This window comes from Mugil cephalus, chromosome 12 (assembly GCF_022458985.1).
Source record: "Mugil cephalus isolate CIBA_MC_2020 chromosome 12, CIBA_Mcephalus_1.1, whole genome shotgun sequence".
NCBI lineage: Eukaryota > Metazoa > Chordata > Actinopteri > Mugiliformes > Mugilidae > Mugil > Mugil cephalus.
In genome coordinates this window covers 5,523,564-5,544,963 of record NC_061781.1, presented here as the reverse complement: position 1 = coordinate 5,544,963, position 21,400 = coordinate 5,523,564, and the positions used below count along the sequence as shown (strand labels likewise).

General features: G+C 38.6%; 2 protein-coding genes across 3 annotated transcripts in view; both read right to left on the bottom strand.

The window, feature by feature from the left end:
- The window catches only part of LOC125017419 (integrin beta-2-like), a 39,553-nt gene extending 22,072 nt beyond the window's left edge, over window positions 1-17,481 (bottom strand). The window contains exon 1 of the mRNA XM_047600551.1: window positions 17,443-17,481. Within this exon, the coding sequence (XP_047456507.1) occupies window positions 17,443-17,466 (24 nt within the window). The 5' untranslated portion in view covers window positions 17,467-17,481. The remainder of the gene's footprint in view (window positions 1-17,442) is intronic.
- On the bottom strand, window positions 1,411-20,745 carry LOC125017423 (integrin beta-2-like). Of its 2 annotated transcripts, XM_047600559.1 has the most exons (17): window positions 20,627-20,745; window positions 15,284-15,369; window positions 14,927-14,978; window positions 14,534-14,634; window positions 12,147-12,348; window positions 11,715-11,885; window positions 11,006-11,247; window positions 10,633-10,791; window positions 10,434-10,529; window positions 10,253-10,342; window positions 9,997-10,134; window positions 8,996-9,186; window positions 7,934-8,166; window positions 6,405-6,624; window positions 6,059-6,261; window positions 5,673-5,839; window positions 1,411-1,852 (listed from the first exon to the last, which is right to left on the bottom strand). In XM_047600559.1, exons 3-17 carry the CDS (start codon window positions 14,973-14,975, stop codon window positions 1,787-1,789), a joined length of 2,328 nt encoding a protein of 775 aa, XP_047456515.1. In that variant the 5' UTR covers window positions 14,976-14,978; window positions 15,284-15,369; window positions 20,627-20,745; the 3' UTR covers window positions 1,411-1,786. The 2 variants fall into 2 exon arrangements, with proteins under 2 accessions (XP_047456515.1, XP_047456516.1); XM_047600560.1 differs by lacking the exon at window positions 20,627-20,745 and having other exon boundaries at window positions 15,284-15,382.
- Window positions 20,746-21,400: the final 655 nt, after the last annotated feature.

Below are 21,400 nucleotides of genomic sequence, written 5' to 3'. Positions count from 1 at the left end.
CACGTAGCCTAATGCAGAAGGACAGATGTTATACACCATAGCATCACAACTATGCACTATGCAACTATGATATAAGATGAAGGCTAAAGAGGGAGGGTCTGAGAACCCACTGGTGTCTCTTCTGATGTGTTTCTGTTTCAAGGTGGTTACCTCAGTCATCCTGTAGTTCAGGTTATTTGCAGCCTCTGTTACATTTAAAATAACAAATACTTCATTTCATTTCTTTATTTATTTATTTTCTCTCTGAATAATACATCACACTGAAAAGCTTTGCTTATACATCATTATATCCTGCATTTTCTACACATATGGTACAAATACAGACTGCATTACTGTAAACGCAGAAAGCCTCAGAATAGCAGCTTCCATTTATAAACACAGTTGTTATTGTGCTTTCTCGATTCATTTGGAATAAAAAGGTGCTCCGTATGAAAAGTAAAGTTCATGTGTCACCAGCAATGACACAGAAACATTTACCTTGAAAAAGAAATGTGAGTGTGTTATTTTTTGTTTTAATTTATCCCTGCGTCTGGGAGCACTTATGGGAGGCTAACCTGAGACCCTTGGACCTCCAAGCTGCACCTCTATGGGGTCAAAACACTTTAATCTCTGGCATTGAAAATAGTATTTGGCATTGAAATAAATCTTTTTACGATGTCATTTTATTTTTTTGCAGTAATGGTGGTATTTCAAGTTGTTTACATTTGTGTCACTGTGTGGTGTTACACGTGAGTTGTCCTCATGCAAAAACGTGTTGCATAGTGACGTCACTCCCTGAGACACAAGACAGAAACAAAAATATATGTTTTTATTCAGGAAAAATAGTTAGGCCAGTAGCACTTACTCTAATAGTAAGTGCTACTGGCATCACTGGTCACTAGGATACTGAGAAATCTTTTGGGACTTGGGAAAAATTAAACTTTTCTGATGTAACTCATCACTACTTATTTAGTTCCAACACTGAGCTCAACAGAGTGACATATACACATGAATAGATATGTTTTTTTTTTTGTTTTTTTTTTTTATGTTGTAAAAAGAGTGTAGTCTGCAGGGGATTCTGTTTTTATCCCTTTTTTATGTTTGTTTTTTGTTTTTTTGTTCAACTTTAACTTCAAGTGATGTGTGCTTCAGCAGTGATACACTGTGTGTTCCAACAAACATTAATTATTTGAAATGAATTGTACAGGTTATTAAACTAAACAGCATAAGACATTTCAAATCGCCTACAGCAGCACTGGTCTCTCTCAAACAGATGACAGCTGGAGCATTTAGGAAGAGCCAGGTATGTTTTACAAGCAGAGATCAAACAGGAACTAAAAAGAGGTGAATATTGTATTTGTTGTGGCCTGTTGGACTGAAGGTCAATTACTGCAGTTTAAAAGCCTCTGTTCCGTTTAAAATAACAAATACTTCATTTCATTTCTTTATTTATTCATTTTCTCTCTGAATAATACATCCCACTGAAAAGCTGTGCTTATACATCATTATATCCTGCATTTTTTACACATATGGTACAAATACAGACAGCATTACTGTAAATATTTAAAGCAACACAGTTTCTACTGTATGATAAGCAGTGAGTAAATATGTCAATAGTTATTGGACAAAACTATGCAACTGCAAATATTTGTCTATAATGTCTAGACTAGCAGATTAATTTATCAGTAAAAATATGCAACAGCAGTAGCAGTAAAATAATCTGAATAACAACATTTGCAAATTATATAAAAGGAACAGACACAAATCAGATGCAGTAAAATGTGCTAAATTTTCTGCTGGTTTTCCTTCATTCTCCAGTGAATGTAGGATTGGCCACGGTGGTGGTGGCAGACTGGAACAGCGGGTTGTCATCCTGTTAACAAATAAAGACCAGTGATCAGAAAGAGTTGTTTGATGATTTGAGGACATTTTGTCTTGAAGTCAGTTTATTTCAAGATTTCACATCACTAGGAAGACAGTATACAGTATGAGTGGTGCTCTCAGGTAGATCCTTATGTGCTGCACATTTGTTCACCTCCACAGGGTTAGTGTTACTGACTGACTGACTGACTGACTGACACAAGCAAAGCTATGGTTATTTGTTCAGTTATTTTTGTGATCAACATAATTCAAAGACACACACATGAACCAAGTTGTGAGACACTCCTTGATGGCAGCAGCCATCGCCAGCGGGATGCAGCCTCACACAAGCTCACACACACAAACTGTTTCGGAGCAACTCAAAAAAAGACGAAGAACAGCACAAGGTGTTGACCTGGCCTCCAAATTCACTAGATCCCAAACTGATCAAGTATCTGTAGGATGATCCACAGAGGCCCCTCCCCTCGACCCATAGGACCAGGTTTGGGGGAAACATCCTGTTACCGGACACCACAGGACAACCTCAGAAGACCCATGTCCATTCTCTGGTGAGTCACAGCTGTTTTGGAGGTACTTGGTTTTAATGTTTAGCTCGATGTGTATGCTGCATATATTCATCAGAGTTTTACTGTTTGCCTCTGAGTGCTAATAATGTACTCAATGGGTCTCTTACTATTTTATTAAATTATATTTGTAATAAATTAAAAATAACACAGCAGTGGCATATTTGTTCAACTAATGGCCAGTAGGGTTATGACTAGTCGACTTTACTGCTGTACCATGATGTTTTAAGCAGCAAGTCGTAACATCATGACAACATGGACGCCTCCTGGAAGACCGGTGAGGACCCCAGTGGGTCATTGCATCAAACTAGCAGCAGTTCAAGTCTGTGGTAATACTTCATTTAAGATGGTAAATGGTCTTGCCCTTATATAGCGCTTTTCTACCTACCCAAAGGTACTCAAAGCACTTTTACAGTCAGAGACACATCCACCCATCCGCTCACACAAGCACACACACATTCACACACCAGTAGCAGTTGCATTGGGAACACTGGGGTTCAGTGTCTTGCTCAACACTTCGGCATTTAGCACACTCGGGGGATCGACTGCTAACCCTTCGGTTCATGGACAATCCGCTCTACCTACTAAGCCATAGCCGCCGGTTATGATATTCAGCATTTATTTGTTGTTCTGAAACGTGTTTTAATTATTTTGACAACCCTGTTTTAGTGACTGAGCCATAGCCGCCCCGATGAATTTCTGAAGATGAAGCCATGGGCATGGAGAATATGTAAGTCAGTCCTGAAATACAACAAATATACTACTTCAATACCCCCACACCTGAAAAGACATCTGCCTAATATATTTTACTGAAATATATCAGGAAATGAAAATGTATTACTAGACACCAAAAGATGTCCTTTATACAAACCATCAGGAACTCTCATACCTGCTACGTTGATAAAGGATTTCTATATTGTACCGTCAAGTCCTGGTTAAATTTTGTCCAGAACTGTTAACTTTGCAGATATACAGCAGGTAAAATAAGTATTGAACACATCACAATTTTTCATAGTAAACATATTTCTAAAGGTGCCTTTCACCAGGTGTTGGTAATAACCCAAGCAATCCATACATAGAAAGAAACAAATAAGTTCATAAATTAATTTATGTGTAATAATGTGAAATGACACAGGGGAAAAGTGTTGAACACACTTTTAGCAGCTTTATTTTCCTTCTCTGAAGCCACTTGAGAGTTCCGTTGCCTTTGTTTGGGATGATTGTCTTGCTGAAATGTCCACCCTTGTTTCATCTTCATCATTCTGGTAGATGATAGCAGATCTTTCTCAAGAATGTCTTGGTTCATTTTTCCATTCATCCTCCCTTCAATTGTATGAAGTTTGCCAGTACCACATGCAGAAACACTAAACAGAAATCTAAAATAAAAACCCACACCATGATGTTCCCACTCCAAATGTCACTGTCAGTTTGGTTTTTTGGGGTGATGTGCAGTGCATTTTGTCCTCCAAACATGGTGTGTGTTATGGCATCCAAAGAGTTCAATTTTGCTCTCATCTGAACAGACCATGTTCTCCCAGTATTTTACAGGCTAATCCAAATGTTGTGCAGCAGACTTTAAACGAGCTTCAACGTGCTTTTCTTCAGAAATGGAATCTTGCATACAGGCCATGGCTGTTGAGTGCGTTGCTTATTGTTTTCTTTGAAACAATTGCACCTGCTAATTCCAGGTCTTTCTGAAGCTCTCCACAAGTGGTCCTTGGCTCTTGGACAAGTCTTCTGATAATTCTTTTCACTCCTCTGTCAGGAATCTTGTGAGGATCACCAGGTCGCGGCCGGTTTACGGTCAAATGATGTTCTTTCCACTTCTGGATTACGGCCCCAACAGTGCTCACTGGAACGTTCAGAAGTTTAGAAATTCTTCTGCCATCAGAACGTTTTGCAACAATAAGGTTGCAAAAGTCTTGAGAGACTTCTTTGCTTCTACTCATCACACAATGTTCCCTGTGTGACACCTTGGTAATGACACACCTTTTTATAGGCCATCAGTTTGGACTGAACCAGCTGATATTGATTTGCTTTCTGATCACTGATAGATTTCAACTGGTGTCTTGGCTTTCCATGCTTTTTTTCCATCTCCCTTTCTGCGTGCATTCAATACTTTTTCCCTCTGTTATTTTACATTATTATCCATAACTTAATTTCTGAACTTTGTTGTTGTTTTGGTCTCTTTCTATGTATGGATTACTTGGGTTATTACCAACACCTGGTGAAAAGCACCTTTAGAAATATGTTTACTATGAAAAGTTGTGATGTGTTCAATACTTATTTTACCTGCTGTATGCATATGTGTAGCACATCAATCAATGTTCTTCTCCAGCGGTCAGTATTTCCCTGTATTTACAAATAAATGAAACATAAATATTTAAAATAATACACAGCATTTTTTACCAGTCTATAAGGTATTCAAACCTAAAAGGAGGCACGATTCACTGAATTCTGCTTAACAACAAACTAGATACAGAAAGTGTCATGGCCACGTCCATGCCATCCTGCATCCTTACTCCTCCCTAGGGGCGGTCCCGGATGCAATCAACTGCTGCACGGCGCACACCTGTCCTTCATCGGCTCATCGCCACGCAGTTTAAATTCACTGGCTCTCCACTCACTCATCGTCAGATCTTTACAGTTCACCTCGTGGTAACTATGTTTGGCCTCTGTTCCTAGTTTTTTGAAAGATGTGCTTTTCCTCTGGTGCTCTCCTTTTTGCACTTAGTTTCCTTGAGCTCAGATTCCTTCTTTTTGAAATCAAGTTTGTTCTTCTTCCAGCCCTGTCTAGCTTGCTGTTGCTCTGGAGGCGCTCCCATCTTGGATTCCCTCCTCTCCCTCCTCGTCAATCCAGTCCCCTGCCTGCCGTCCTGCTCCTGCTAGCCTTCAGCCTCATCCGTCCACTACTACTTTCCCTTTCATTAAAACCCCTTTGAAGAACTTGCTCATGCGTCTGCATATTTGGGTCCACTTTATTCCACACGTTACCACAGAAATATCTGGCCAAAGATGGTTCCAAAGCTCTCCAACAAACCATCGCTGGACAAGACAATCTGCTGTGTAAACATGACCAACTACTTGAAAACCTCATGGATAACTCAGTCGCCATCTCAGGGCAGGTATATGGCATAACCTCTCAGCACACTGAAACTTTGGCTCAGATCGGGTTCATATTTTGGTCCACCCGTTACCACAGAGGGGGGGAAAAACAAAACAAAAAAACTTTAATATAAATAGTCTCACATCATTCCACTGGGATTTCTTCTTTTCCTTCTCAAATTTCTTGTACTCTTTCACGTCCCTCATGTAAAGGAGCATCTTGACAAGCATCAGCACCAGAAGACCAATGAGAGCGACTCCCACAATGGCGCCTCCGATAATCGCTGCAAAATTGGGCGGTGGTGGACATTCTGTGGGAGTTAAAGACAGCAGAAAGTTTCACATGATTCCAACACCATAAACATGAAAGAAAAAAACTAGTATATTAGTATGTTATGTAGTATGTGTGCAATACTTTGGATTTGTGACTGCATATAATAACATTTTAACATAGTGCTGAAACAAGAAGAGTGATCTTATATAAAGAGTTTGCCAAGTCTGAATTTTCTGTTATTTCATTAGCAGCTTACCTCTCTGTTTCAAAACTTCAGCTCTGTAGTTATCTTCTCCAACCAACTGGTCCAGCTTAAATTTGATCCAGCATCCCTCACTGTCCTTCTGCTGACACTCCTTGGTTGTTAAGGTGAATTGGTCTACCTTCTTTACCTTGGTATTCCTACACTCTGTGCTACAGTTTTTTTCAAAGAGACCGACGACACATTCAATGCAATTCCTGAAAACAAAGTTAAATGAGGCAGTTTAGAGTTCTCATTATAAGTCTGCAGTGGAGATACTTTATTCATGGATTTGTAAATTGTTGAATGAAACAATAAATAATAATTTGAAAGTTACAGCAGAATGAATGCGTTAACTTACCACTTTGTCTGACATGGGTCTGGGCAGCCGAGACATGTCTTGCAGAGTGGAGGCTGGTATCCCTCTTTACATACACAGCGGTTACACACACAGGACCCTCTGCCATAACACACTGTGTTGTCCGAGGTACGACAGGCCTCATCAGACTTTTTGCATTGACAGGCACTGCCCTCAAAGCCAGAGTGGCATTTGCATGTTCCACACTCGCAATCACCATTTCCTACAAGTAGTGAGAAACAGAGAGGAAAGTTACTGAGTCATGACATAATTTCTATCCCATATATCCTGTAGTTTCTCTGTGGAGTGGTTGTGTCTAAATATCCACAAGGAGCCACTCAGTCCATGAATAGAAGAGCCAGCAGATCAGGCAGCCCAAGAGCTCCAGGGTCAGACTGACCATATACAGTACTGTGGAAATGATTACTTTTTTTAAAATTAATTTACAAAATGCAAAGTGAATAAAAGACAAATCTAAGTCATATCAACGTTTGTGTTACTACCATTTGCCTTCAAACCATCATCAATCCTTGTAGGTACTTGCAGAATTTTAGGGATTTTGTAGCAGTGATGCATTCGTTGTGCTAGTTGGCTGCTGGATTGGCATTGGCATTCTCTCATTCAGCCTCAAGAGGTAGTCACCAAGCATGTAATTCCAACAGTCTACATGGACTTCCCAGTGCTGAACACTTGTTGAAGAATTTGCCTTCACTTTGCATCACCGAAACATCCTCAACTAAAATTAGTTCAGGTGATTGTGAAGGCCAGTTGTTCTGATGCAGCACTCTTTCACTCTCATTCTCAGTCTTCTCAATAACCCTTACAAAGCCTGGAGCTGTTGAAAAATAAATGATGGTCCCACTAAGCAGAAACCAGATGGTATGGCTTGTTGCTGCAGGATGGTGTGGTAGCCATGCTGCTCCAGTGTTTCTTGCATTTTTAATAAATCACCAACACTCATCAGCAAAACACCATCACACCTCATCAGCCCATGTAAAACCCTCCTCTCACTGTGTCTGACTCTCAAAAAAAAAAAAAGCGAAATCTTCCTCAGGTTTCTTAGCCCAAGCAATCCTCTTCTTCGTGTTCTCCTCTATACAGTTGATGTTGAGTTGTGTTTGCAAACTGTGGTGTAAATGTAAATGTAAATGCATGTAAATGGCCTCTAATCTGAGGTTGTTTACTACATAATCCCATGTGTGTTCCATCAGAATTTGTATCTTTAGTGTTAATTTACATGTAGAACATAATAGAAATATAGAAAAATAATGAATGTCTCCTCACTTGGTCCCTCAGTGCTCAGTCATATTCTGTTTTATCTTAGGAGTGGGTTAGGGTGGGGTAAGGGTACACTTGGGTAGTGTGCATGTGTATGCTGTTTGTTGCGTGCATGCATGTGTGTGTGTGAATGAGCTTCTGGTGCATAGGGGTTGGGAGTGTTTGTTTTTAATGTAAAGGACTTTCTGTTAAGTCTTTTATGTATGAAAACTGGGATATAAGTAAAGTTTGATTGGAAAATGATGCAACCATACCTCCACATTGCTTATTCTGGAACCTTTCACAGTGGTCATTGTCACACTCGCAGAATTCACCATAGAAGCTGCTTCCACTCTCCGTGTTGTGGCACTGGCACCTGCCACATACACAGTCCCCTCGACCCTCACACTCCGTGCCGTTATTTCTCTGGCAGGAAGCTCGCAGAGACCTTTCGTCTTTATCACCAATGGAGCATTCACAGAACTGACCAATGAAACCGGCCTTGCAACTGAATAAGGACAAGTTAAAAAGATGAAGGTTTGTTAGATCACTCACTGTGAGCTACATCTTCTAACAGAATGTACTGTAAAAATCATATTTTTCAGTCATCCACACATCCTTTGAAGACTCTATATTTCTCTTTGTAAACAGGAAAAACAACCTCACTTTAAAAGTGCTAGAAAGAGCTAGACCTGCTATTCCTTCATGAATACTGAGGAATCTTATATTATTCTTTGAATATTATTCCACAGGAAAATGTAGGCTGTGTAAAGGAAGTGTCATTTTCTGCACCACAAATACTAAAAAAGAAAAAATAAGTATGGACCTGTGTAACGTCATCAGCTGTTTAATTGTTCAAAATTGTATCATCTTACTATAATGTGTAGCATTTTGACGTTGTTCTTATATCAAACTAACAGGTTAGACTAGATAGAGAATGCAAGTACCAAAATTCAAACTTGATGACAAATCAACTGATGGGACTTTGTTACAAAAAGCAAAATTCCCCTAATTCCTATGGCTATAAGAATTTAGCAGGCCATAAGTAATACAGGACACTTACAGTATGCTGATGAAATTAGTAGAACAATAGAAATACTATTAACAATTAACTCCATTTTGTACAAAATAATTTCTCTAACATATGAGCTTAATATTCTTGGTATCAGTATTTCTTACACTACTTACACAATAAGAACTAACTTTACTGTGTAGTTTTCAGGAACCCAGTGGTTGTGGAAAAAGGCGTATTATATTATAAATTTATCTATTCCAAACCAAATTTAGGCAAAAATCACCATACACATACAGTCATTGTGGAGGAGGGAAATACTTACTTGCAAATACCACAGATGATGCTTCCATTGTGACTGCAATGTGGGTGAGTTTTGTCTTCTAAGTTTTCACATGGACACTTGCAGTTGGTAGATAAAGTCACTGTCAGTGTGTCTTTAAAGCCCAGGGGTCTGATAGTGAAAGACTTATCCTCTATACATGAGTCTACAGTCACAGTAACGTTAAATTGTATCTGGAAAAGAGATTTCAAAATGGAGTCAGACAATTTTTCAAGAATGAAAAACATGAAAAATCCAAGGCACAATATTCTGATTTTGTAATTGCATATTCTCAGTAGGTGTTGGTTTCAACAAGGTTTGTGCCTCATCATTTATTCTGTTTTGTAACAAAACTGTTTTGGTTTTGCTTGAATTAGCAAATAAAGACCGAGAGCAGAGGTGTTAAATTTGTTTTAGTTCAGGGCCACATTCAGCCCAATCTGATCTTAAAGGACCAGAAACATAATCACATAACAACCTAGAAATAATGACAATGTTTCCCTTTGTTTTAGTGCAGAAAAATACATTATGACAATGTTTACATTTAATGAATTATCCTCTTACAAAACATTTCATGAACAACCTGAAAATTCTCAAGTAAAATAAATTAAATTTTGGTGCAATGCTGCCATCTACAGTTCAGTTCTGGGTGTCGTTGCCGTGTTATGTGGATTAATTATGAATAGCAGTAAATTCTCAATTTTTTGCACAAATTCATCCCACCAGTCACATTGGACCTTCTGGTGTGCCGGCTTTGGCTCATGAGCCATATGTTTGCCAGCCTTGGTCTACAGCATGCACTGGAATGATTTAGAATCTTTTCTGAAGAGCTGGTGTCTGAGCTACATTATCTAGTCTGTGGTCACCAGACCTGGATCAGGATATGTAGATCTACACAATAAATTATTGACTTTACAATACAATCAAGCCCCTGAAACTGAAATGAATATAATAATAGCTGTGAGTGTTTTCTATACTTTATGAACAACAATGTCAACACTGACCGTTTTAGCCTCATGCACATTGTTACAAACTCCTCTGCTGTCTCCTGCTGGTCCTGGATTATCACATATTGGGGTGTAGACAACTCTTACATTGTCAGGAAGACTGTCATGAGTCACGGTTACTTTAGAGGACAAACTCTGCCATAAAAATCAGTAAGAAATATGTATGTATTAATCACAATACAGATTTCAAAGATGCATGTGCCTTCAAATGGAGAAAGGTGGCAAACTGATGCACCATGAAAGGCCAACTTACATTGTAGGCACTCTCAATCAACTCAACAACATTTTTGGAATCTGATGACAGGACTCCCACTTCAGATTTTGGAATAAGTTTGGAGAGTTTCTAGGGAAAAACATGGAAATTAAATATGAATCTGAATTTTAATGCAGTGTTTCCTTTGTAATTTGTACCAAAATGAATGGATTTCATTTACCTTATACACACTCTCCACATTTTCTGTCACTGCAAATATCGGCTGAATATTGTGCTTTTCCAACGCCATAGCAAGTTGTCCAACAGATGGGTAGTCCTGCAAATAATGATCAGTAAAATCTTTCAAACATTGCTGACAGCGCTTACATAATGAGAGGAGTAAAAATCACTGAACCAATCTGTCATGATTCCACACATACCATCTCACTGCCTTTGACATAAAGACCGTTTTCCATATGACACTGTTCATCGTTGGGTTCCAGTATTCCAGCCAATTTTCCATCTCCAGCCATGTGGAATCCAGCATCAGTGGTCAGCACAATAAGCCGAGTGCTGCTGTTTCTCCAACCAATTTTATCCTAAACAAAAATATGCACAGAGTAATACTTTTATGATAGAAATATTAATTATCTCTGACTCTTTAACAGGCAACACTTTAACACAGAGAAGGACACTACATAACAGACACTATCAGTAGCATTATAAAATCACCATCATAAGCTGGAGTGTGTCAGGACATTGGAAGAAATATTACTAACTCTTTTTAAGGTCAAGTTAAGGACTGGTCCTTACCCCACATACAGCAGCCTGCATCATGGCATCCAGACTCCCTTCAGGAGAGTCAAGGTTCCCAGAAATGTTCTGAGCTGCCACTTTCCTTTCAAACTCCGTCTCCTTTGATGTCATACTGAGCACATGTCTGTAGCCAAAGGCAGCCTGACACTGCTGATCATTCTCATCACATGGCTTCGCAAGTTTTTCCTTGTTGGTGTTGGTGTAAGGAAGGACTGTCTTATCAACAAAGGCACCAAATCCTGTAATTTTAAAAAGCTTCAGCTTTACTCGTTGCATTTATTTATTTTAATGTGTTTAATGTGTGTCTGGCATTTCAGACAAGTGAAATGTATCAAATAAAAACACTGACATATAAGGTGACACTTCAGGAATCTTAAAATACAATATGATACATTTTGTGTAAATTGTACTAACAGGATATCAGGAATATGTACTAGTGAAAGCAAGAGAATGAGAAAAGAAATAAGTTTAGTCTGCAGCTGACAAGACCTCACTATGTCTATACTTTTTAGCCTGTTGTTCAAATTACACCACATCCACTGTGTATTATACCACCAGCAGCCTGACTAGTGAAGAGTCTATAACTCAACATCTGTCATAAGTTATTGTTACTCCACAGAGCACTGTTTAATTACATCATGTCTGTGTTCTGCAGTGCATCAAATAGATGGTTCATGTTATTAGAGTAAGATCACCACCATCTTACCTATTTGAGCATGCCGAGTGATTCTTTTCAGAGCAGCAAAAAGATCATTGCCGAGTTCTTTGATTTTCTGCAAATCATCTTTCATGGAGTAAGACAGGTCCATCAGGTAGTAGAGGTCCACTGGATAACCCTCAACTCTCCTAAAAGCAACACGGAAGGTTTGTGGAAGCCCTGTGAACACAGACAAGAAAGAAATTCAACTAGAGCTGTTACCATGGTCATCAAGTGGAACAATAGGAAAATAATTTAAATTCAGTTTGATAATTGTCAATTAAAACCAGACAGATTAAAACTAACAGAGAATATTAAAAACCTTTGATTGTTTGATTTTTACAAAATATCTGTGTTTTCCCCCAAATGCAGAGACTGGCAGTGACATGGAAACAAACACAGTCTGCAGATCAAAGTTTAGCATTAACTGATTGCACAAACCCGGACGCAGCTGCAGGTTAATTTTCTGAGGACTCATCTGGACTGGTTCTTCATTTTTAAAAGACATAGACAGAGGGACACTCTTGGTAATGTCTGCATAGTTGAAAGGAGAGATGATTTCTTCATCGTCGCAGCCCTTTTGTTTCAACTGGTCTTTGGTGTCACAGCGCACTGCTTCCTGCTCTCCGGGTTTGGTGAAATTCTGCAATAAATGAATAGTGTCAGTTTGGCCAGATTGGAATTGTCTTGCAACCTCAATGTACACTCACTTGCCTCTTTATTAGGTACACCTGTTCAATTGCTTGTTAATGCAAATAACTAATCAGCCAATCACATGGCTGCAACTCAATGCATTTAGGCATGTAGAGGTGATCCAGTTCAAACCGAGCATCAGAATGGGAGAGAAAGGGTATTTCAATGACTTTGACAGTGGTATGATTGTATGTGCCAGACAGGCTGATCTGAGTATTTCAGAAACTGCAGATCTAGTGGGATATTTACGCATAACCATCTCTAAGGTTTACAGAGAATGGTCCGAAAAAGAGAAACTATCCGGTGAGCAGCAGTTGTGTGGACAAAAATGCCTTGTTGATGTGAGAGGTCAGGGGAGAATGGGCTGGTTGGAGATGATGGAAAGATGACAGAAACTCAAATAACTACTCGTTACAACCAAGGAATGCAGAATACCATCTCTGAACACACAACACATCCAACCTTGAAGAAGATGGGCTACAGCAGCAAAAGACCACACCAGGTACCACTCCTGTCAGCTAACAACAGGAAACTGAAATTACAGTTCACACAGGCTTACCAAAATTGGACAACAGAAGATTGGAAAAACGTTGCCTGGTCTGACAAGTCTCAATTTCAGCTGTGACATTCAGATGGCAGGGTCAGGATTTGGAGTAAACAACATGAAAGCATGGATCAATCCTGTCTTGTATCAACGGTTCAGGCTGGTGGTGGTGGTGTAATGGTGTGGGGGATATTTTCTTGGCACACTTTAGGCCCCTTAGTACAAACTGAGCATGGTTTAAATGCCACAGCCTACCTCAGTATTGTTGCTGACCATGTCCATCCCTTTATGACCACAGTGGACCATCTTCTGACGGCTACTTCCAGTAGGGTAATGCACCATGTCACAAAGCTCATATCATTTCAAACTGGTTTCTTGAACATGATAAAGAGTTCACTGTACTCCAGTGGCCTCCACAGTCACCAGGTCTCAATCCAATAGAGCACCTTTGGGATGTGGTGGAATGGGAGATTCACATTATAGATGTGCATTTGACAAAACTGCAGCAACTGTATGATGCTGTCATGTCAATATGGACCAAATTCTCTGAGGAATGTTTCCAACACCTTGTTGAAAGTATGAATTAAGGCAGTTCTGAAGGCAAAGGGGGGTCCAAGCTTTTACTAACAAGTTGTACGTAATAGTGAGTGTATAATGTGCTTCTAACATGTTCTTATGTTTTCAAGCCACACCGCTCAACAAACAAGCCAAACATCAGCAGGAACTGCATCCAAAATAAAGTATTCAAACCATAGCCTTTATAAAGATGGACAACAGAACAATTCCTCGTGTATACACCAACATTTCTTTCTAACTAGTGGGGGTAGGGCAGAAAAGCCAGTGAGTGACTGTGCTGATCAGACTGTGGTTCCAAAGACACAAGATGGCGAGTTTGGCCAATGCTAGGAAGTATTTAAATGAGATTTGTAAAGTCTCTATGGTCAGATTTGGGACAATACTTATAATAAAATAATAAATAATGAATTTACGCCACAACCACTGTCACTACTGCAAAAAAAGAGCCAAAGTATAATTCACCACATTGGCTGCAGAGAACACACAAACCATTTATTCATAAAGTTAAAATTATTGAAATTCACTGATCTGGTTCAAAGAGAGGAGAATATAATTTGAGAGGAGAACTACTTTTAAAACATCTTTGTGGTCATACAACATTAAAAACATTTTGTATTTTTATATATGGACTGAAATTATGGAATTCAAGTAAACATCCTACAGGTTTATGAAGAAAATTAATATTGTTGTGGTTGAAGTATGAGTTTCACAAAGTTCTCAAAACAAAATCTCTCTCAAATAAAAACTAATTTATGAAGTTACTATTAAAATATTAATACCTGTGTATGGCCCATACAGATCTTTGGTTATACTGAGTGTGTCTGAATGGTGTCTTTGGAGTCAAAGCCAGTCGTGTTAATATGAAGCCTGCAGCAGGATGAGGTGTGATATCATCAGCTAGTAAAGAAGCTGATGGTGGCCTGTTGTGTGTAATCAGCCTGAAGTCACGTTACTGACCAACGGTGGACAAATCAGTACCATCTTGTATTTCATTTACATAAACTTTCTCTCTCACCAGCTTTTGGCACCATGCACAGAACGGCCCAGATTTGATACAGTCACTGCAGGAGTTGACAACTGACTTTGTGCAGGTTTGTTGTTGTTGTTCACACAGCGCTGCAAAGAAAACCACAAACCTGAACAACATGATCACACATTCAAATAAACCTTTTAGTATCTCTATAGATAGTACAAATAAATCTTTTTAATATGTCTATAGATTGGTAGGGATGGGGGGGCTCAATGTCAGAATCCTTAAGGCTTAAGAATTTCTGGCTTAGAATAAGTGAGAATAAATAATCACTCAGCCTGAACATCCTTTGAACAGTCACATCTTTCCACTGACGGATTAATTACAGATTTATTAATCTGCAATTGAATTATCCAACTTTGACATTTTAAAACTTACCATTCTGCTCCATCATGAGGAGTAGAAGTAACAGCAAACGACGATCCATGACCTGGTGACAAAACAACAGATTTGTGCAGCCATTAACCAGCAGATGAGTAAAATCATGGTATTCGATATTACATAAAGGTCAACAATGAAGCAATTAAGTAAAAAAAAAAAAAAAAAACTAATTTAAAACACTCCTCCTGAAAATACACAGAATACGATCAAATTATTTCAGATTGTAAAACTGCTCAATTGACCCTAATGATCCATAAATATAATAAAAAAAAAATGTATATTGCAACTTTTTGTCGATAGCTCAGTACTTGCATCTGACTGAAGTTATTAAGATCTATCTTCAGTGATAAGTACCTTGAAAAACTGTATGCAAGCCCTCCAAAGGGGGGACTGGTGCTGTAAATACAAGAGTTGTCCTCTCCTTCTTTGTCTGGGTTGCCCTGTGAAAACAAACTGAACTAAGGTTAATTGCAACTTTCCAAAAAATGTTGTATCACGCCAAACTGACTCACACCCTCTGCTGGCAACGTGCCTCCACTACATGTCATTTCCCTGAACTTTCAAGTCCAGCACAATCATACCAAGCTCTTAGTCAATTCAGAAACAAAAGCAGAAATGTCCCATCTGGGTTCCAATCCAACTGGGTCCTTTCTGTGTGGAGTTTGCATGTTCTCTCTGTGTCTGCGTGGGTTCTCTCCAGGTACTCTGATTTCATCCCACCATCCAAGACATGCTGGTTAGGTTTATTGGATTCAATTCTCTAGGCACCAGCCACTATGGCTAGATATTTTTCCAAAGTTACTTGCCACTCAGCATTTTCACAAGGGGCAGTTTTGTTCATGGGAAATTATGTTTACTTGAACTTGGAACCCATGTACTGAGCTTATGGTCTTCATTGCAGCGTGGGTTTGATTCCTGTCTGTCTTCAGTTGTCCCGATCTACTGTAGGTGCAAAAGCTCCCAAAGATATCTCCTTCAAAAAGATTCACAAACTTTTAAATGTAAATGACCCTTGCTCACACATATCAAGAAGTGTTTAACACTACAGGTCATTATCAAGTATTCAGCTCCAATAAAGTTCTGTGTAGGCCTAAAGCTCCTTTTATATTAAAATATGCAGTCTATAGTAATAAAAAACTGTGGTTTCTTATCACATAGTAAAAGCCCACTTAGAACACACCTTACAACTAAATTATTCAAAAATGTGACTCAAAATAATGATGTCATTTTTCACCCATGTATACAGTGTTTTGTCCTCTCCAAATAAATGAAATGGTACATTTGAGAAATACTTAATTTTCCTAGTTATTAAGTGAGTTAACGTTAGGTGTTCTTGGTTGCCAGGGGCAGTGGTAAATTCAGTATTCTCTGATTTTTTTTAAGCAGTCTTTTCTTTTTCTTTGTCTCCCCATCCTGTCTCATCTTCAGCTTTTGTGTTGTTTGTCTCCTCTTCGGGTTTTCTGACACCTTCAGTGTTCCTCCACAACATCACTCCATCGCTTCACAAACGTGTTCTCCCCAGAGAACGTCTGACTACAGTGACGCCGAATGGACCAAACACCGTGCGCACGCAGTCCTCATGGGACTTGAAGTGTCATAGACTCACTTTGCATTTTGTTTATTATTTCAGGTGCTGTTGGAGAAAACTACAATTAAAAAAATGTATATTAAATTCAGATACGAAGTGACTAGTGGGAGTGGCTGTGTTACTAGCCACTGTGGAAATGCAAGGCCTACGGTGAGTTAGCGGGTGTTGTATATTTACGCACAACTATGACTGCTCATACACACAAAATCTAATGGTAGAGCAGTGGAACTACACATAGAACCCATTAAGAGAAGTACAGCATCTCAAACTTTACACTTGATCACATATTGCCGGTCTCATATAAAAATGCTCAGCCAGTAATTTAGCAGACACTATAAAATATAATCTGAAAAGTAAAGCTGAAATGCACTACTACTGCTTATCTTGCATTACTGGGGGATTTTGAGAACTGTGCTATTCAAAGTGTGTTAATCTGATCTGTTCAACACCGCTTCTCTAAAAGATACTGATTGATTTATGCCGTGATTTAAAACTCTTGTTGGAACGAGAGACAAACTGCACAAAAGCCGTCCCAGTGCACATGGATTTGGTGGTGTCTTGTTGATTTTGCAACAACGACTTAATGAGTTTTTGAGTTTAACACTGAAGTGCATTTCTACAGCAACGTTTAATAGAGACTTTGTTGCATTTCACATTATTTGTGTATTGATTGAATTAAATCCTTTCCCAACACGTAACTGAATTCATTGTGTGGTTTTATTGAATGTGGGTCAATCTTTGGTTACAATTTATGTTTGGGAATCCAGCAATGGCCTGAAATTCTCATTTACTTTGGGCGTGTTGGTGATGTCTGTATGAGAACTGGATGCAAACTGAGGCCAGAGAAATTATTTCATCCACCACTGCCGGGATGATGCTGTTTAGTGTCGGCTGTGAAATGCCACATATGTCTTCAAACTCTCACCGAAATGTTCCGGTGACCAAACATCCCAGGGTGGACAGGAGCCGGATGTGCACTGTGTGGCAGCTTTGCTGCGGTTTGTCTTAAACCAAAGCATAAATCCATCAGTATGTCAAATCAGAACGCTCATTGAACAAGACAAGCAATGTTACTTGTACTTCAGCTTTTCTTTTCAGGTTGTCTTTTATAGCTTGTCACACCAATTATTCAAAATGTCTGCTAAATTACTGACTGAGCATGTAGCTGCTGGTAGAGCCAGTTATAGTCTACAGTTTAAGTTCATTTAAATTATATTATTAATAATTTGAGTTAAAAATGTGATTAATTTATGTTTAAATAAGGGAACATGTTCGTATTATTTCATATGGATATAATATGTTTAAAGGGAATTGTATTTTATTTACATGACGGAATGAATATTCTCCGTTTTTTGTTTTTGACGCACCTTATCTGTACCATGCTTGAGATAGAGCAGCGATCAGTAACAGGTTTGATATGAAAGAAGCAGATGACAGAAGACAAACTATTTAGTTAAGAAGGCCACTTAGGTATGTTTATATTATTAATGTTTATATTGTGTTTGCAACTTGTTCTGTTACATGAATCTAATTTGTGTTTATATTCTATTTAGTTCTGACAACATTTTCCTCGGCGAATTGCAAGGGAAATAAATGCCTGTGACTGGAAGACCAACTTGTGTCGTGATTGACTGAATGGGAGTCATAGAGCATTTTTATTATTAGAGACTGGGAATATGTGTTAACATGTGAAGTTGGAGATGCTGCTGAACACTGCGACTCTGTTAATGGGTTCTGTGTGTAGTTTCACTGTTCTATCACTGGATTTTGTGTGTAGCACGGTTGTGGATAAATTTACGCAATTTTCTAAGCACAAGTACATAAATAAATAAATTGCGTTGGAATGTGCTTACACTCTCTTTATGCACTCATCTGTGCCTGTGTACGGTTGATAAATGTTAAATACTTCTTAAAATATCAAAAGTCTTTGCAGCACCACCCTATGAGGTGGCAACATGTGTCAAAAAAACACCCGTAACTCAGTGGTTTCCTGTGCAACAGTGACATACAACAGTGTGCACCATAAAAAACAGAAGGGCCTAGCACAGTGTTAAGTTAAAGATACACATCCGCTTTCTGACAAAGGCTGAGAAACAAAAAAAAGCACACTGCTGCAGCTTCTCCTCCTGGTTAAAGTGACGATTCACCATACAATATAAAACACCGGTCTTCATCAAATCAGATTTCAGCTCGATGGATGTAGAGCAAATCAGTTACAACATCTTAAGAAATGGATCCACTCAACCTGTCACCTTCACCCATGGACCGATATCGAGACTGAATGTCAAGACACAGCCATTACTGATCTACCTGTTATTAGCGACACAATCAAACATCGCAGCTGCTTCAAAAACATTGCAGTTGCCACAGCTTTGACAGCTTGGTGGAAAGTCAACAAAACAAAGCACACCACAATCTCGCCTACCACTCAAACACCCATGTGGAGCAATCCAGACTTCACAGCAAATAAATTGCCCTTGACAGGCACTAAATGGAAAGAAAAATGACTCAGCATATGGCACATCGCTAACCCTTCGGTTCATGGACAATCCGCTCTACCTACTGAGCCATAGCCGCCGGTTATGATATTCAGCATTTATTTGTTGTTCTGAAACGTGTTTTAATTATTTTGACAACCCTGTTTTAGTGATTGTGCTAGACTAAATGGCTGAGAGAGTTCTTGTTGCCCAAAATGTTTGGGGAGCAAGTATACACACACTTACATGGTGTTTGGCCTTTGGATTTTAACCAACCAAAGTGATTACACTGGGAGAAGTGGACAGGCATGCAGGCCCGGCTCACACAGTATTCTGTATAAAAGCCGCGGCATGAAAGCACTGAAAGGTTTGTTTGTTTTTTTTTCACTGAAAAAAAAAAACTAAATTGAGGAATTGACTGAACATAATGTTCTATGGATGTTAGTTTCTATCTTGTTGCAGGAAAAGTTAAGTGATATTTGGGGGTTGTAATACCATGTAATACCAACATGTTGTTGGTCTGATTTTGTGGATCGGATTAAATAAAAACAACTGAATAATGATAATAGTGAATGAGACACAAGGCTGCTGAGTTTAACTATTAACATATTTGTATTATGAGTTGTCTCGGTTTGCTTAAACAGATGTGCACTCTGTCTGGAACACATCTATTTGAAGTAAAACTAGGATTATAATTACATCTGTGTCTGTTCAGACTCAAAAAATACTGCATTAGTGAAGAGATCAGGGATCATTCAGACGGTATGAGGGCGATTGGGTGCTGGAAGGTTATCAGGACTAAATGGAGGCATGATAGCAGACAAACAGATCAGCTGGAAACACCTGGACATCCCACAGTCCAACCGTAATTAAGTAACACATTGTATTTTACTTTAGATGGACATATACTTTTTACTTCAAGATGTTTTTACTCAACTTTAACACAGTATGTTGCTCAATTAAGAAAACTTGGAGGCTCACAGACATTTGTTGAAGTGACTTGATGTGATGTAGGAGACAAATAATCTTGTCAGTGAATCAGCATCATCTTCAAATGAAGGTGAATATGAAGATCTGGCTATAGATCAGGGTGTGACAGTAGCTTGTGAAATAAGCATCTGTCAAAGTGCTCCAGCCCCTTTAGAAGAGTTTTTATTGTTTTTTTCTGCAGTTTTTCCCCTACAGCTTTATGTGTGTTGGGGGCAAATTAAAAACATGCTTGAAAATTAAATTCACAGTTTTTGCAAACCTATAAATGTCCACTCATGGTTCCGTTTCTTTCTTGTTCAACTTCCTCTCAAAGACCAAGAAGCCTGTCTTCCTCATGTCGCTGAACGTAGTTAATCAAACTGTCACAAACTAGTGCTGCTGTTACTGTGTGTTACAGTAATCTGACTTTTCTGACTTCTCGTAACATTTTGGAATTAAAAGCTGATCACAGTAAATGAAATCAAATGTGATCTCAAATGCAAAGTATATCATTTCCTCCTTTAAGTTTTACTTGCAAAACGAAACCACCCCTTTTTCATTTAAGAATAAACACCAGGAAAGAACAGTAAAAGGTGAGAAGGATCATAACAACCGAGAGTTTCTTGACTAAAACAAGCGATTTCTTCATCAAGTCAAACTTACCAGAGACGTGAAGATGGAGCACAGGTTCTGCTAAAAGTTATCTTGTCTAGATGAAAGACTACACCCTCATGACAGGAAGTGTGAAGTAACTAGTGTGTGAATCTTCTTCCCTACGCCTATTCTTCTGCCTCCCGCGCCAAAATGACATGATAATAAATAGGGTGTATCTTCACAACTCTAAGGGCTGTATGAATAATTTTGATCACCTGTGACACAAACACCAGTGAGATTGCTACAAAAGTGTCAGAATAAAGATATATGTTACTGTGAAAATTCACCTTGAGCAAACTAGAAAATATACATTTCTGTTCTTGGCAAATAAACTAAACACATTATTTAGAGTAAAAACCACCCCTAATATGTGGGTTAGTAGTCCAGTTCAAATATGAATTAATAGTAATGTAAAATCAGATGAGTAACTGTAAAAGTAGATAGTAAAAAGGTGAATCTGAACTATTTTAGAGATGTTTTAGCCCATTTATGAACAGGCAGAATTCCAAATTATTTCTCAGGTACCAGTCTGAAACTAATTTTGCTTCACTGATATATCACTGAACACAAATACCGTATTTTTCGGACTATAAGTCGCTCCGGAGTATAAGTCACACCAGCCAAAAAATGCATAATAAAGAAGAAAAAACATATCTAAGTGGCACTGGATTATAAGTCGCATTTTTTGGGGAAATTTATTTGATAAAATCTGAGACCAAGAACATACATTTCATCCTGAAAGGAAATTTAAATTAATAATGGATTAGAGAATAACAGGCCAAA